At 41.3% G+C, this 15812-nt stretch overlaps 2 protein-coding genes across 8 annotated transcripts in view; one reads left to right on the top strand and one right to left on the bottom strand.

Moving 5' to 3' along the window:
• Nucleotides 1–7171, bottom strand: part of POLR1D (RNA polymerase I and III subunit D) — a 68471-nt gene extending 61300 nt beyond the window's left edge. Inside the window, exon 1 of one of the 4 annotated variants that reach the window (XM_072611802.1) lies at nt 6342–7171. In XM_072611802.1, the coding sequence (XP_072467903.1) occupies nt 6342–6655 (314 nt within the window). In that variant the 5' untranslated portion in view covers nt 6656–7171. Of the gene's footprint in view, nt 1–5948 lie in introns of all 4 variants that reach the window. The other 3 variants (XM_072611800.1, XM_072611803.1, XM_072611801.1) reach the window with 3 other exon arrangements.
• Nucleotides 7172–7488: 317 nt separating this feature from the next.
• Nucleotides 7489–15812, top strand: part of LNX2 (ligand of numb-protein X 2) — a 103062-nt gene continuing 94738 nt past the window's right edge. For 3 of the 4 annotated variants that reach the window (XM_072611795.1, XM_072611797.1, XM_072611799.1), the window contains exon 1: nt 7493–7627. The gene's annotated coding sequence lies outside the window, so the exon portion shown is untranslated. Of the gene's footprint in view, nt 7628–8272; nt 8446–15812 lie in introns of all 4 variants that reach the window. The other variant, XM_072611796.1, reaches the window with a different exon arrangement.

Genomic DNA, 15812 nt, shown 5'->3' with positions numbered 1-15812 from the left:
TCCATCATTTTCCTGAGACTGCTGACAATAGCCCGAAGCTACATCTACCATTTCTTTAGTACCTGAAGATGTAGTTCATCTGGGCCTGTTGACTTGACCTTGTCTCTTACTTTACCTCCCTACATAGCTTAGTATCAACTCCTTATTTGTCACTTTTACTCTGTTCTTTCTAGTCGAAACATCACTCTCCTTGGCAAAGGAAACAGAAGTAAGAATTGAACAACTCTACTTTCTCTGCTCTGTCTGTAATCGTCATTCCAGCCAGCAGTTAGGTGGTGAAGTTGATAAAGCACCAGGCCTGGAGTCAGGCAGACCTGAATTCAAATTGACCCTCAGACCCTTGGGCAAGTCACTTCACCCTGTTTGTCTCAGTTTCCTCATCTGTAAAATGAGCCAGAAAAGGAAATGGCAAACCATTTAACTACCTTTGCCAAGAAAACTCTAACTTGGGTCATGAAAAGTTGGAAACTACTTAAAAATAACAACATCATCATTCTACCCACTTAAGAGTTCTAGCCCTCCTTTGAGGCTGCTTCTTTTCCTCAACACAGCTGAAAAAAGGTCCTGTTGTCCCTGGCTTTCTTTCCTAACCTTAGCCCCTTCTGTGATTTAGTACTTCAGATATGATTTGTACAGGTTATAACTATGCTTTTATGGTCATCCTCCATTGCTTCCCATTGCTTCTATTCTGTACACCACTGGCTGATGGGTTCATATGTATCCACACTGGTCTCTTCAGGTTTTTTTCCCATTCTCACAAAGAATGCTTCTTTTTGTTTCTCCAAAAATTTTTTTCTTGAGTTTTCCATCTTTCCTGGGTTGACTTCTCCTCTAGAATTTTAGTTCACAGGATCTTACCTTGAATTTCTCTAAAACCTTTAAAATCTGCTAGCTTAGCAAAAAACACAAGATCAACTTTCAGTTCCCTTCTGTCTCCCAACACCTACAAATTATTCATCTTAAACATTCTTTTGCCATGTTATTTTGTGTTTAATTATCTTTCTATTGTGAAGCTAATAAAGAGGCAACAGTAACACATACCTTAATAACCTCAATTATTTAGGATATATATTCATACATTTATAAAATTATAGTTTATAGTTGTTTTTTCATAAAATCTCCTATCTATACATAACTTTGCATAGTTTTCTTCTCCTTTTATTTTTTTCTTTTGGTGAGATATTCCTAATAGTGCACTCACTGAGTTTAAGAGCATGACCAACGTGTTCTGGCTTGTTTCCCTACAGCCAGATTGCTTCCAAAAATAATGATCTAATTTGCACAGTCAGCAGCGATGTGTACCTGAACTAGCTTCCCAAGATGGCCTTTCCCTTGACTCAGATGAACTTTAATAATTTTATTATGGGAAAATGGATGAGAATTATTTGAGAGTTCATAATTTTTAATTTACATCTAAAATTATGAATAAAACTGAATATAATCTTCAAACTTTTGTTTACTACTTGAATTTCTCTTCTGTGTACTAACTGTGTCCAGTAATTTGTTCACTGGAAATAAGTATTGCCCTTAAAACTTTTTAATCTATTCCATGTAAATTCTGTAGCATCATATAGTCATCAATTCCCATTCCTCCTTCTCCCCATGTTTCTTTTCATTTTAGTTTTACCAATTTTTATTTAGCAAAAGTTTTGTACTACATCAAATATATCAGCCTTTTCCACAATTATGTCTTCCATGGCTTTCATAGTAAGGAATTTATTTGGCATAATGGCTAGTGTGCTGGATTTGGAATCAGGAAGACTGAGATTCAAATTTCACCTCTGACACTTACTAGTTATATGTCCACTGAAAAATTATTTAAACTGTCTGAGCCTCTTCTATTTTCTCATCTGTAAAAAGAGAATAATAGTACCTGCAAATACACATATAGATAATGTAAATAAAGCACTTTTCAAATCACTATGGGAATGTCAATTATTAGTGCATTTTTCAAAAATTACATTCTCCCTCACCTGATAATACTCCCATTTCAGTGGAATAATACTCCCTCTCTCCTGCTTCTTCTTCCTTGTCTAACTGCTGTTTTCTTACTTGTTTCATCTTCTTCAAAACTAGTAAGTATATTTATCTTCCAAGGTTCTGGCCTCTTCCTCCTAATTCTTACACCTCTCCTTTACTGTATCATATTGTGCTTTGTATTTGGCTGATTGTATGTGCCTTATCCCCATTAGTATATTACAGACTCCTTGAGGATAGACATTTTGTTATTTCTCCATCTTTGTACATTTAGTAGAGTATCATGCACATGTTGTTTCCTCCCAGTAGATCATCCATCAGTTGTTTGAGGGATGGGCTTCTTTCTGTCTTTATATAGACAGTGAGTGACAAACAATATGTGCTTAATGAATATAGTCTGAATGGAAACGAATATACCTTGAAATTTAATTCATTGATCTATGTTATGGTACATAGTATAAGGTATGGATCTAAATTTATTTTCTCCAAAAACATTAAACTTATTGATTATGCTTTTCTCATACTTTGACTATTTGCTATTTTTCATGATTCAAATATAGTTTGTTATGAAGTCATAGGTCCAGATCTGGAAGGGATCTCAGAAGTTATTTACTTCAACATCCTCACACAAAAGAAAGGAAACTAAGGCCCAGTGAGGTGAGATGACTTGCCTAAGGTCAAAGAGGTAGCGACAGACATTGGAACCCAGATCTTTTAACTCTTGAGTCCAGTGTCCATTCTTCATGCTCCCACTTCTAGTCACTGCCTTTAGTGGCAAATAGCAATTGTCTGTATTTTTTCCTCTCACATTCTCGTATACAAAATTAAGGTGTTAAGAGTATTGTTGTTTTCATAATCGCTGGGACAACCAAGCATCTTTAGCTCTACAGGGACAAGCAGACACTCCTCCCAGGAGACTGTAAACTCCCTGATGGATGGATGGTCCCTATATCTATTCCCAGACAACAGGAGGCACTTAATATTTGTTGATTGATAATCAGATCTACAAAGTCTAGTACCTAGTAGAACCTCCTTCTAACAAAGTCAAAGCTACTTATCTTCTGTTATGTGGCATCCTAATAACATGATGTTACCTATGAAATTGGGAGTGGGGAGGAATAAGCATAATAATAATTATAATAAGGTGAATATGTGCCAGGCACTCTGCTAAGGGCTTTTTACAAATATTATCTCATTCGTTCTTCACAATAACTCTGTGAGGTAGGTGCTACTAATATCTTACATTTGAGGAAATTGAGGCAAACAAAGGTTAAATAATTTGCCCAGGATCACAAAACTAGTTAAGTGTTTAAGGATGGATTTGAACTCGTCTTCCTGACCCCAGGCCCAACATTCTATCTACTTTGCCATAACCTGCCTGACTTAATATGTGACTTGGTGAGATATTAGGTTGTTGGGAGCTCTGGGAGGAAACTCTCAATGCTTGCTTCTTAACAAAACCTAATGTGCTTCCTTACCTTTACCACTGAAGGCAGAACAACGATAAAGGCTTGATATTCATCTAATATGTCAATGTCTTATCACTCATCAGGATTGTATTAATAGACCTTGTTCTCAGTGGATGGAATTAGATGGACCCATTTTTTGCTTTGGCAAACTATACACAAGCAAGCAAATTACAAGATGGAGGGTAGAGCCTAGCTTTGTTATAGAAATAGAACAATAAAGGTATAGAAATATCAGTTAAGGGAAACTAGAGGCAGAGATATGCAAGAAAAGAACAAAGAATGTGAGGAATCAGAGAAAGATAACTAAGCATTAACCAAGGAAGGAGGAGGCTAATAAGTTACCATATGGAGGGAATAAAAGCCTTCAAAGTCCAAAGAGTATAGAACTGATTTCCTCAATATTCCAAGGTAGAGTAAGTACTACTTTGGACTAGGTATAGAAACAGGATATAACTAAGAGAAAATCAAGTGTAAGGGGCCAAGCTTCAGTAAGAATCTAGAATGGAGGAAATCATTAAGAACAGTATTGGGGTTTGTTTTTTTTGGCTTGACAAGATACTGGTACATCTTAACAAACTCTGTGTAACTGTGTAAGCTGTGTAACCATAATTTCCCTAAACATGCAATTTTTACCTTAAGATTTCTAACTTAATCATTTGACTAAAAATGGGCTGAGTATAACACTGCAGAACAGAGGTGACTAACAGGTGAACTTGTAGCCTTTCTTCCCCTAAACCTGTAGCCTTTTTCCATCTCTCTCCTGGGCTGGGTCAATTATCATCTCTATCCAGATGACACTCAGCTCTATTTATGAACTATGAGATATTTATGAGATTTAATACATGACAATCATCTGAGATTAAGTAAGTGTAAAAAATACTTCATACAGTGCCTGACAAGCTAGATACTTATTCCCTCCCCCTTTTATTTGTCCAGCCTAGTCTCTCTTATCTTTCCAACTTTCTATTAGACACTTCAAACTGGATGTTCTGTAAACAACTTAAATTTCATATGCCCCAAACTGAAATCATTATTTTTCTCTGTAAGTCCTCCTCCTTCCAAAATTCCTTATTATCATTCAGCACACCACCTTTCTTTGGTCACTCAGGCTCACAACTAAGTTGTCATTCTTGACTCCATTTTCCTTTCATATCCAATCAGTTGTTAATCAAGTCCTGTCACTTCTACTTTTGTAGTATTTCTTGCATATGCCCCCTTCACTCCTCTGACGCTGCCATCACCCAAGGCAAGCCTTTTTTGCCTCACCCCTAGAATAGCTTGCTGGTTGGTCTTCCTGACTCAAGTCTCTGCCCACTTCACTGCATCCTCTACTCAACCAGGCATTTTCACTGGCCGCCTGCCATGGCTGGCTCTCTATCTCTGACTCCTGGTTTCCTTCAAAGTCTCACTTTCTGCAAAAAGTCTTTCTTTAATCACAGTATCTATGATTATGCCCAATTTATTCTTTATGTATCTTACTTGTACATAATTGTCACATTTTCTTTACCCCATTAGACTGTGTGTGGCGGGCTTCTGGAGAACAAGAACTGTCTTTAGCCTTTCTTTGTACCCCCAGTGCTTGACCCATAGGAGGTAAATAAATGCTTGTTGATTGGGAGCAGAGTTAAAGAACAAGGGTGAGCGAGAGTGGTCTGAAACTTCTACCAACCTTCCACCTTCTCCTAGTTCATGCCTCCACAACCCTTCATGCAACATCATTCGAGCAACAAAATTCAACTATCTCTTCCTAAGGCAAAGGTTCTTCACTGTTTTTGTCATGAATCCCCTTTGGCAGTCTGGTGAAGCCTATGGAGCCCTTCTGATGTTTTTAAATAATTAACTACACACAGGATTACACAAGAAAACAATGATACTGAAATACAGTTACCCCAAAATGAACCAAAAAACCACCCAAGTTCTTGGTGGGCCAAAGGAAGAACTCCTGAATTAGTTTTCCCTCTCCCTTCACCCCCCACCCCAATTATCCTTATGGAAGCTATCACAATCATTTTCCCAAGGCATGGCAAGCCTTCAAAGGCCGTTTTCCATATAAAAACCTGAGCCTGGTAGGGACCATACTTTCCAAATATTTCAATCACCAGAAACATGTACGTTGTAGGAGTTAGCTGGAAAGCCATTTATCCACGCAATAAATGCGCACTAGGGTCCATCGGTTCCTTCTGCTGCTTTTTCCACATTCATTCTACTCTGGAATCTCAGGGTGTCCGCGTTTCTCAATAATAAAACCCGAGAGTGAGCCCCACCACTTTTCCCATCTTTCTCCTCCTCCCCTCCCACACGCAGCACTGTGTCCTTTCCCTTTTTTGGGGGGGGGGCACCGATTCTCATTTCCTCTCTCCCTGCCCCCCCTCCAGCCCAGGCTGCCCGTCCCGTCCCGTCCCTTCGCCTCCCCAGGCCCGCACAGGCGGACGCCGGGGCCACAGGCCCCCCGGGGCGTCCTCCCCTCCTCCGCTCAGAACCCGCCGCTGTCCAGACCGTTACCTCTCCAGTTCCTCGTCCTCTTCCATGGCGCGGCCGAGGGCAGCTTCCGGGCTCCTCAGGTGGCGGGGGCGGCCCCAGGGATGTGCCCCATACCTCGGTCCCCGCGGGCTGAGCAGGAAGGAAGGAGGAGCCGGAGGAGGAGCCGCGGCGGCGCGGCGAGGCGAGGACCCGGCCGAGGGGCGGTGCCTCCTGGCGGCTCTGCCCCCGCCCCCGCCCGGGGGAGCGGCCGCCCCTCACCTGGCGAGCCCCTCCCTTTCCGCTAGTCCGCAGAGAGATTTTTTATCTTCTAGCCCGCCCTCCTCTCCCGCCGGCGGGGCCTCCCCCTTTGCTTGGGGTAATCCCCTCTCCTGACCCGGCCTTGCCTCCTCGCTTGGGAGTGGTCTTCTCCCTCACCTGGCGGGATCTTTCCCCCTCCTCCAAAGGCAGGGCTCGTTACTATTCCTATTCCCTGCAGCCGGGCACCTTGGGGGGTACTCAGCCCCCGCCTCAGGTGACCCTCCTCCCCACAAAGCACCTATCCGGGAATGGGCGAGGATCCCCTCCCCCAGGCCTCCACCAGCCCACCCCCAACTGTCTCCCCCGCGCCCGCCCCCCTCCTCGTGGGGAGCCCTGCCGAGGCTCCTCTCCGAAATGCACGCGGACAAGCCGGGGTGGGAATCCCAGCTCGCTTTATCAGCTGCGTCGGGGGCTAAGGAGAGTGTCTGCATGGGTCTCCTGAGGGGATCCGGTCCCTGCCTCGAGGCTCAGCTTGGGCAGTTGGACGAGTCTCGTTTAAGCTTGGGCGGAGACTTGGGGTCTGGTCTCTATCCTTTCTCCTCGGGGCCTGTCCTGACCCCCGAAACCCTCATCTCTTATCAAGATTTGTCTCTTTCCTTTTCCTCTTCTGTCCTCCGTTGGGAATCCCTTCTTTTCCGGAGCCCCGGAGCCCCACACCCCCGTACCTCCTTCCCTTTCCCGTATTGTTCCTTTTCTCCAGCCAGCCTCCCCTTTCCCTTTTCTCTCCCTCAGGTGTTCTTTCCCACGTGCTTGAGCCCTTTCCCTCGTTTCCACCTCCGCCCCTGTTTGCTCTTTTCCCTGCTCCAGCTGTCTTCTCCCATTTCCACATTTCCCCACGCCTTTCCCCACTTGTTCTCCTCCCCCTCACACATGTGACTCTTCCCCCCAGCTGTTCCACTCCCCATGGCCAGAGCCCCGGGGAAGCCTCCGAGCCAGTCTTCTGCAGGGAAATCAGGCAAGTGACGGAGACAGCCCGGGCCAAGGAGCCGGAGGGTGGGGAGGGGCGATCGGAGGGAACAGCGGGGCGGGGCTGACTCACTCTAACCCGGGAGGCTCTGCTGGGTTAGCGCCCCACCCCCTCAGCTCTTCCATAGGGCGAGCCTCTCCCTGCTCCGCCCCCTCCCTGACCTGAGGCGCGTCTGATTGGCTAGAACGGGTGTCGGGTTAGGCGGTTCGGTCGCGGGCGCTCGCCCCCGGGATGTGAGCAAGCAGGGGCGGTTGAGGCGTAAGTGAAGTCTTGGCCGGAGTTTGCTTCTTGCCAGGAATCCCGCGGCTGCGGCGGCGGCGGCTTTTGGTGAAGCGGAGGCGGGTCACGTCTCTTCCCCCCTCAGCCGGCGGAGGCGGCCGAGCGGACCGAGGCTTCCGGAGCGCCGTGCCGCGGTGGGGTAGCCCTCGATTCCCAGGTAAGTAACTTTGGACTGCGCCTCCCGTTTCGCTCCCGCTCGGCGTTCTCGTCGTCGCCTCAGCGGCGGCAGCGACCTTCTGTCTGCCTGCGTGCGGGGCTCAGGTGCCAGCGCCCCGGGGCGGGGGGGAGGAGCGTCCCCGCTGCGCCCCTTTCCCCGGGCACCGCGTCCTCGCGCTCTTCTTGGCGGCTCCTGTCCGAAGGTGGAGGAGGAGGAAGATCTGGAGGACCGTCTCGGACTTGTCCGGACCAGGGCGCGGGGTGGGTGTGGGGCTGGCCCATCTGGCCCCGGGAGGGACGCCCTCGCTGCCGGCGGTGCCCGGCGGGCGCTCCGGGAGAAGTCAGCCTGGGCCAGGCCGGGACCGCGCTTATCCCGGGGTAGGAAGCTGGGGAAGGAGCCCTCGCCTCTCCGTGGGCTGTCGGAGCAACCCTGCTGGTTTCCTCCGGGACGCTGCGGGGAGGTGGTCCCCCACCCCCAGTCCTCACCTGTTGCCTTTTTATCACCTCCCTCTTGGGCTGGCGGTGGAGGTGGAGGAGAGTGGCCCGAAACCTTCCTGCCCAGATCTTATCGGCCCCGAGGAGGGCAGAGGTGGTCCCCGAGCCTTCCGTTAAGAAGTGACACCTCTTCCCACCTTGGATGCCGTAGGTCGAAGACGCTGTACAGTTACCTGTTGAGGCTGAAGGGCAGCGAGCCCAGAGCTGCACGTCTGACGCAAGTCCCCTCACCTTTTTGACTCTGGACAACTCGGGACTCTAAGATGCAGAGGCTTTCCAGCTTTGCACTGGTAGAAATTCCCTCGACTGAGTATTCTAGGACAGGTAACTGGCTGTGAATGCAGAGAAGGTGCTGGTGGGCATCGACTGAGCTCTCTGGTAATAAGTAATTTATTCAAATGGATTCACAGGCCCTGGCCCCTCCTCACCGTGAAGATGGTTCCAGCGCTTATTTTGTAGTAGGTGCTTAATAAATGTTTGTAGAGTGGAATTGAATTTTAGCATTCCAGTTTATGTACTGTTATGAATACAGTTACATACTCTTCTTTCAGGTGCTACTTTTCAGGATCTGTGCATTTTAAAAAACGTGTACCAGGGCTACTTGGAAGTGTATTTTTTAAAAAATAGAAAAATCACAGAACCTGGAAAGGGAGTAGAGTGAAACAGTCTTAGTGCGGGAGAAAGAAACTATTTTAGGCTCCTGTTAGTTGATGCTGGGTTAAAATTGTGAGTTTCAGCCTCACTCTCCATAGCAGCAAAAGCTTACAAATAAGTTTCATCTTCCTAGCTCTTAGAAGGATCAAAAGATTATAGCTGAAAGATACTTAAGAAATCACTCAAATCACTGAGGTCCAAATAGGTAACGGGGTCGCTGTTACACATGGCCTGGGGTTTGTTTTTTTTGTTTTTTGAACCTCAGTGCTCTTACCCCAAGTCTTGCACATATTCTTTGAACCATCCTCATGTACTCCTAGCCAAGAGGATTGGTCAGAAAAGCCATGAGCTGTGGGAGAAAGGGGATGATCTAACCTTATGCCTGCTCTAGCATATTATTACTGTGAAATCAGTGCTTTTCTCTCTATACATGACTCCTTCATCGTTTATTTTCCCTCCCCCTTTTTTAACTGACTGAATTGTGGCTATATTCTCATAGGTTAAATACAAAGCTAGATTTTTATTAATATAATCAGTGACAAGTGATGAGCATATGGAAAAGGCTAGAAAATGTACTCTGAAAGACAATTTCTTCAGACACTTCAAATGTCTACTGTACGTTGGCCACACAGCTAGTGGAGGGAGAAAAGGAGTTTCTATTATTGTTATTTTTTGTCTGTCAAAGACCAGGTAGATCTTGAATAACAAAGTTTTACCTTTTTAGTTCACCTGAGATACACAGACTTTTTTATGAGTGAAATATAGGTCAAGTCTGAACCAATGTAAAATAATGCCAGTTTCTGTCCAAATCCCTTAGAATAGAGTTTATAGACCCATTGATCCTTTTCTCCTGTAGTGAATTTCAGGTTGAATGCTTGAGTTGTTAGTTTTTGTGTTTTTGTGCTTACTATGAAAAACTTTAATCATATAGGCAGCAAGGTGAAATAGATTAGAAGAGAGTTACTGTAAAATCCAATTTATCTAGAGTAATTGGGGGAATGGGGTCAGGATTCTGCATGATTCTGTGTTGGGAATGGTAAGAACACCCCTCTTTCTAGATGGATGACCGGTGGCAAGTTGATTAACCTCTCTAAATGTCAAGTCTGTTCATTTGTAAAATAGAATTGTACAAATATACTGGGCTTTTTTGGTGAATAAAGTATCTTTTTAACAAAATATTATATAAATGCATTTATTACAAGCACACATCCTCTCTGTAGCTTCTAGACTTAAAGAGTTCCTAAAGCATTGAGAGGTTAACCCTCAGGTCATGGCACAAGCCAGCATGGGTCAGAGGTGAGACTTGAATTTGACTTGGCTTCCTGGCAGCTCTCTACCCATGCTGCCTCTACCAGTTTTCACATATTTTTATAATGGAAATTTAAAGGACATTTATTTTGTTTCTTCTTCACATAACCTTAGTATTCTCTCAACTACTTCTTAACTAGGACTGTCTCTGTTTTTGCAGATGGGAATACTGAGGCTCCAAGAAGTTAACTTGCCTATGGTCATTTAGCTAGTAGGTGTCAGAACCAGGTTCAAGTCTCTCCTAACCCCTAATTCTCATGTCTTTCCAGAATTTAAAATACAATAAAGTACAGTAATAAGTGTAAACTATTGTTTAATGATTTACACTTAATGTAAAATACCATGACTATAAATCCAGAATTAGACTACATTTGTATTTTCCTGATAATTGATGTATACTTTAAAAAATAAATCCCCGGTGTCATCTCTTCGCTTATTTGCTTCTTTTCTTATAGAAGTTCAAACTATTGGAAAAAAAATTTTTTTAAGCTTTCTGATGGTTTGAATTTTGAATAAGAGGGAGTGTTCTGAAGTAGCCTATATGGGTTTTGTTTCCAGAATTACCTTAATAATATAGTCTTTGAAGTCTTGATAAGAATTGTTGAAAGAAGTATGGTGAGTGGTTAAGTACTGTCTGTTATTACTGGCAGGGTTTAATTAAATACAATTTACACATCTCTAATTGCTTTTGCCCAATTTCACAGAATCTGGACTTTTGATGCTGATAATGAGCGTGGGAGAATTTTGTGGAGGAAAAAGAAAATTTTGTATTTTTCACTCAGAAAGGGAAAAGATAGTATGTGAGGAGAAAATATGCAAATAAGTAATGCATATAATGCAGGCATATCATAGTATTTCAGCAGATCCATGATCTCCTCTGTTGTAATTGCTACTTCCAGTAATGCATAACCCATTCATCATACCTTCTTGACATGTGCAACCCTTTATCCATGTCCTTCTGTAAATCCTTCCGTGGTTGTTCACTCAGTGTGCTTGGGTGCTGGGCTTTTTCTGCAAATCTCTTGCCAGTTCTTAAAGCCCAAGGAAGACCTTCAAGCTCTCTACCGGTTAATTATGCCTGCCTTCGACCACGTGACCAGATCTACTTTCTTTACTGGTCATTCATTCTCTACTGGCTCTACAATTCGAACAGTTCTTTGGTAATGTGCAGTAGACAGCTTTTGCTGGTTCTGAATCTCCATTTCCCTTTAAGCAACCTCACATTTATTTCTGTAGAGACTGATATCCTGTGACTTGCAGCTATAGTATAGTGTACCAGGAGAATATTGATGTGAAAAAGAAGAGCCTTGTTTCAGGCAGCAGCTTAGGGTCATTAAATATGCTGCATAATTTTCCAGATGCAATCTTGCCAGTTTTACTCTTTCTTTTGAGTTCTGGACCTGGCTCATGGTACATTTGCAGTGTCTGTCCCAAGAGATAGACACTGATGGAGCACTTCTAGAGCTTGTTTCTTCACCTGCCCATCTTGGTGTGGACAATAGGTATTCTTTATTCACTTGAGTTTTCCTTCATGAATAATAGTTTCCTCATTAAATGTCAGTACTCATTAAATGCTTTTGACTTATTTATTCATTCCTTCACAAGGTTGGGGAGAGACAGAAGGTATTTTGAAGAGGTTCTAAAGACCAGAACTACCTACTTACTAATAGTTTTGTAATGGTGGTAGTCAACCTCATGAGCACAAAACTGGCCTTTCCCCACACTACTTTCCCTTTATTCCCATTTTTTGAAAGTTGATCCTAAGGAGACAGATAAACCTAAACTCTCCACCCAACCATGTCCATATAATGTTTTTGTAAATGATTTGAAAGAGGGAGTGCACAGTTTAAGTTACTCTAGTCAGTGAAATACAAGCCAGTCCAAATTAATTGCAAAGATATCTTTCAAAGCTATGTGAGTGGGCAGAAAAAGTGGCAAGCAATTAGACAAGTATAAGGTAATACACTTAAGGGAAGGGAAAAAATCTAAATTATACTTAGAGTAACAGGCTTTTTAACTGTCTGTTGCAACTCAGGAAAATGATTTGGGAACCATTCTAGACTATTCCTTGAAGACATCGATCTAATATTCTGCTATGGGAGAAGCCCACCTGGATATTCTTCCTACATTTGGAAAAATACTAGCAGGGACCCAGAAAATATCAACCTCCCCTTATATAAAACATGTATCGAGATGTGGAATATAGATTGGGGGGATTTTTTGCTAATGCAGAAATTTTACAGTAGGAAATACTATGTAGAGACCTCATATAATTCTAACTTGATTGTTTGGCATTTATTTCACAATGACTTTAGAAGGTGTTGACTTTTTAAAAAAATATATACACTAATAAAAGTATCCACATACCCCTTAATTTTGATTTATTGAGTTTGCCCTCTTGAAACAGAATTATAGCTCACTAGATGCCATTTTAAATAGATTTCAGTGTAATTTTGTTAGTGGCTTTAGGAAGAGTAAAGCTTTAGGAAGAAAAACATTAGATAAAACAAATGTAAATTTATTGAATAGTGTTCATTTTAAAATTAAGTCTTTTCTTGTTTTAAAATATAAATTAATTTTAAATGCATTTTTGAAATGTTTTAATATTTATGTGGTTATATTGTTCAGTTGTTTTTCAGTCATGTCTGACTTTTCATGATCCCATTTGGCAAAGATAGTGAAATGGTTTGCTATTTCCTTCTCTAGCTCATTTTACCAATGAGGAAATTGACACAAACAGGGTTAAAGTGACTTGCCCAAGGTCATACAGCTAGTAATTGTGTAAGCCTGGGTTTGAACTCAGAAAGATGAGTCTTCTTAACTCTAGAACTTGGCACTCTATCCATTTCAACACCTAGCTGACTGTGGTTATGTTGAGTAAAACGTAATTTTCCAGAACCACTCAGTCATTATTACATTTTCTGGTACATTGTATTTTATTTAGGATGATCTTGCTTGTGCTCATGGAGAATATAAAATGATTGAGTTCCTTTTTCACCAGAATATTATCCTTATACTATCTATAATTGCTAGCATTTGCATGCTACTTTGCTACACATATGTAGCACATACTTTATGTAATTTGATCCAACAATCCTGGGAGATAGGTTCTGGGAGACACAGTTTGATTTTTCAAGGTCACACGCACTGCTGGCAAGCGTCTGAGGCTGGATTTGAACTCTGATCTTGACTCCCAAGTCTTGCTCTTGATGAACTGTACCACCTCCCTGGTATTTTAAAAAACAAACCCCAAAAAACCTTATGACATTTTGCTGGCATTCTGTGAGTTATTCATTTTACTGGGAGGCAGCAAGCAGTATCACAAAATTATAATTTGAGAAATTGTGTTGGAATGATTTGTGATTTTTTTTAAAAAGCACAAGTCATTTAAATTTTCACATCTGTGTAAATATTCTTTCTAAGGAACTTCACAAGCAAAGAAATGATAGTTTAAGGGATGTTTAGGATAAGTCCTTAAACTTTTCGAGGTCAATGTAGTGGTCATTGTGTTTTAATGGAATTAATGTGGGGATATGAAATAAGGTGATTCAGACTTGAATCATGAGTATGGTGATTCAGTGAACAAACTGTTGGTACCTGAAGTATTATCACCTCCATTTTTAAGATGAGGGTGATAATACTTGAACTATCTTATGGTGTTAGGAAGCCTTTATAAACCTTAAAGAACTATATAAATCAACTGCTTTTATCATGGTAGTAATAACAATTTTTTTAATCAATGCTTTTTTGTATGACGTAGAAATACTGTGCTAATTGGGACATTGACTTTAACAGTTTTATGTTTCTGATCATCTGATGAAGTGGCTTCACAGAGACATTAGTGTTACATAGACCAGGTTTTAAGAATTTCTTATTTCTGTTGATGAGGTGATACAGCTAACACTACTGTAACATTTGTGGAATATATAGAAAAAATTAAGTACTAGACATTCTTTGAGCAGCAGAAATACTTTTATAAACCTAAGCCCTAACACAGTTAAGATATTTTCATCACTTCCTGGACAATATTCTCCCTGATTTTTCTAGGTTGCTAATATGTATTTTATTTGTTTCTGTCCAGCTGAGTCATTTTAATGTCTCTATTAGCACAAGCAAGATTGTAACCAAAATAAAATGTACCAGAAAATGCAATAAATTAGTCAAGATGGCAGGAGTAAATTGATAAATAAATTGAATTTTAATTTGGATTATACTGTTGGGTGGCAATGATTTGATTGGTATGCATAAAAATGTGATACAGGAGCACAGAGTCTCATGTGAACATAGTTCATTTGTCTGAATTCTCAGATAAAGAGAAATAGTAAGGAAAACAAAGTAATTTGAATTTTGAGTTAGTAACACTACATGACATTAAAAGTTAGGTTGCAGACCAATTTAACGGCAGATATAACATATTTAAGCTATAAAATGAGCTTATTTACTGATTAATTTTTAAATGAAATGCATGCAGTGCAATCAAATTTTGGGGATATTGAGACTGAAATATTAAAGCATCTTAAATTTTACCATTTCCTATATTTTTCCCCCTTCCTCTCAATTATTTGTCTTATCCACTAGCATAATGTATTGGATAGTTTTGAACTTAGGAAACAAATCCCTAACATTTAGAAGATGAGTGACTGTAAAGTAGTCATTTAGCCTTTCTGAGCCTCAGTTTGCCTCCTGGCAAAATGCACCTAACTGTGGTACTGCCTATTTCATAAGGGAGTCAAATGAGCTGATGTGTGTAAAGCACTTTGTTAACCTCAAAATGCATTGTAGAAATGTCAGCTCTCATTTTTATGAGCAAATCATACCTGAGGGAAAATTTTGAAAAGCAATGCTTGGTTTATTATAAAATTCTAATCTATTATGATTATTTCAGAAATTGGGGAATTTTTGTTAAGTTACAGAAATTCTTTGGAAAGTAGAAATTGAAAAATCTGAAATTGAGCCGCATTTTGAAATCAAAGGGAGGAGCTAAAATGTTTTTCTCAGACTAACAAGAAAATTAATGAAAACAAGGTACAAATTTCTGGTGACAAGGAATGTGAATTAACTGGACTTGAAATCAGTTAGAATATCATTGAAACTTAAACATTTTACTATAACTATGTAACATTATAGGATATAGCTTAACCTGAATTTTAACTAGCTCACCATAATACATAAAAAATATCTGTTTAATTTTCTGAGGAATTGAAAGCCCTTGGAATGTTGTAGAATCTTGCGGTTAGAAGAGACCTTTAGACTCTTGCCTCTTCTTTTTTTTACAGGCAGAAATCTGAGTTTTGTTCCCTGCCTGTAGAATGTTCTCCCTATTTTCATGTATTGAATTTTTACTCATTCTTTATAACCCAACTTACAGGCTACTTTCAGAAAGTCTTCCCTAGTTTCCCCCACTCCTTATTTATGAATGTCCCTCCTTGTGGACCTCAGGTAGCTCTTTTATTGTAATGTTCCCATACATCTCTCATGTTCTATTGGGAATTATAATGATCTGAGTTCAGTATATTTCACCCTGATAGGTGACAAGCTTTTTGAAGTCATGGACTATTTCTGATCTGAATTTTGTGTTTTCTTTAATATGTCACAATGCTGTGTATACAAAAGATGTTTAGTATTTGTTATGCAGTTTTCCTACCTAAACCCTGTGATGTGGTTAGATGAGGGAAAAGATACAAATTATAATACATTTTACTTGTGTCACAGTCAAACAGTATTGACTG

Source organism: Notamacropus eugenii, chromosome 5, assembly GCF_028372415.1.
Source record: "Notamacropus eugenii isolate mMacEug1 chromosome 5, mMacEug1.pri_v2, whole genome shotgun sequence".
In the NCBI taxonomy this organism is placed as follows: Eukaryota; Metazoa; Chordata; class Mammalia; order Diprotodontia; family Macropodidae; genus Notamacropus; species Notamacropus eugenii.
Note: the sequence above shows the minus strand (reverse complement) of the source record. Positions and strands in the feature narration are given on the sequence as shown.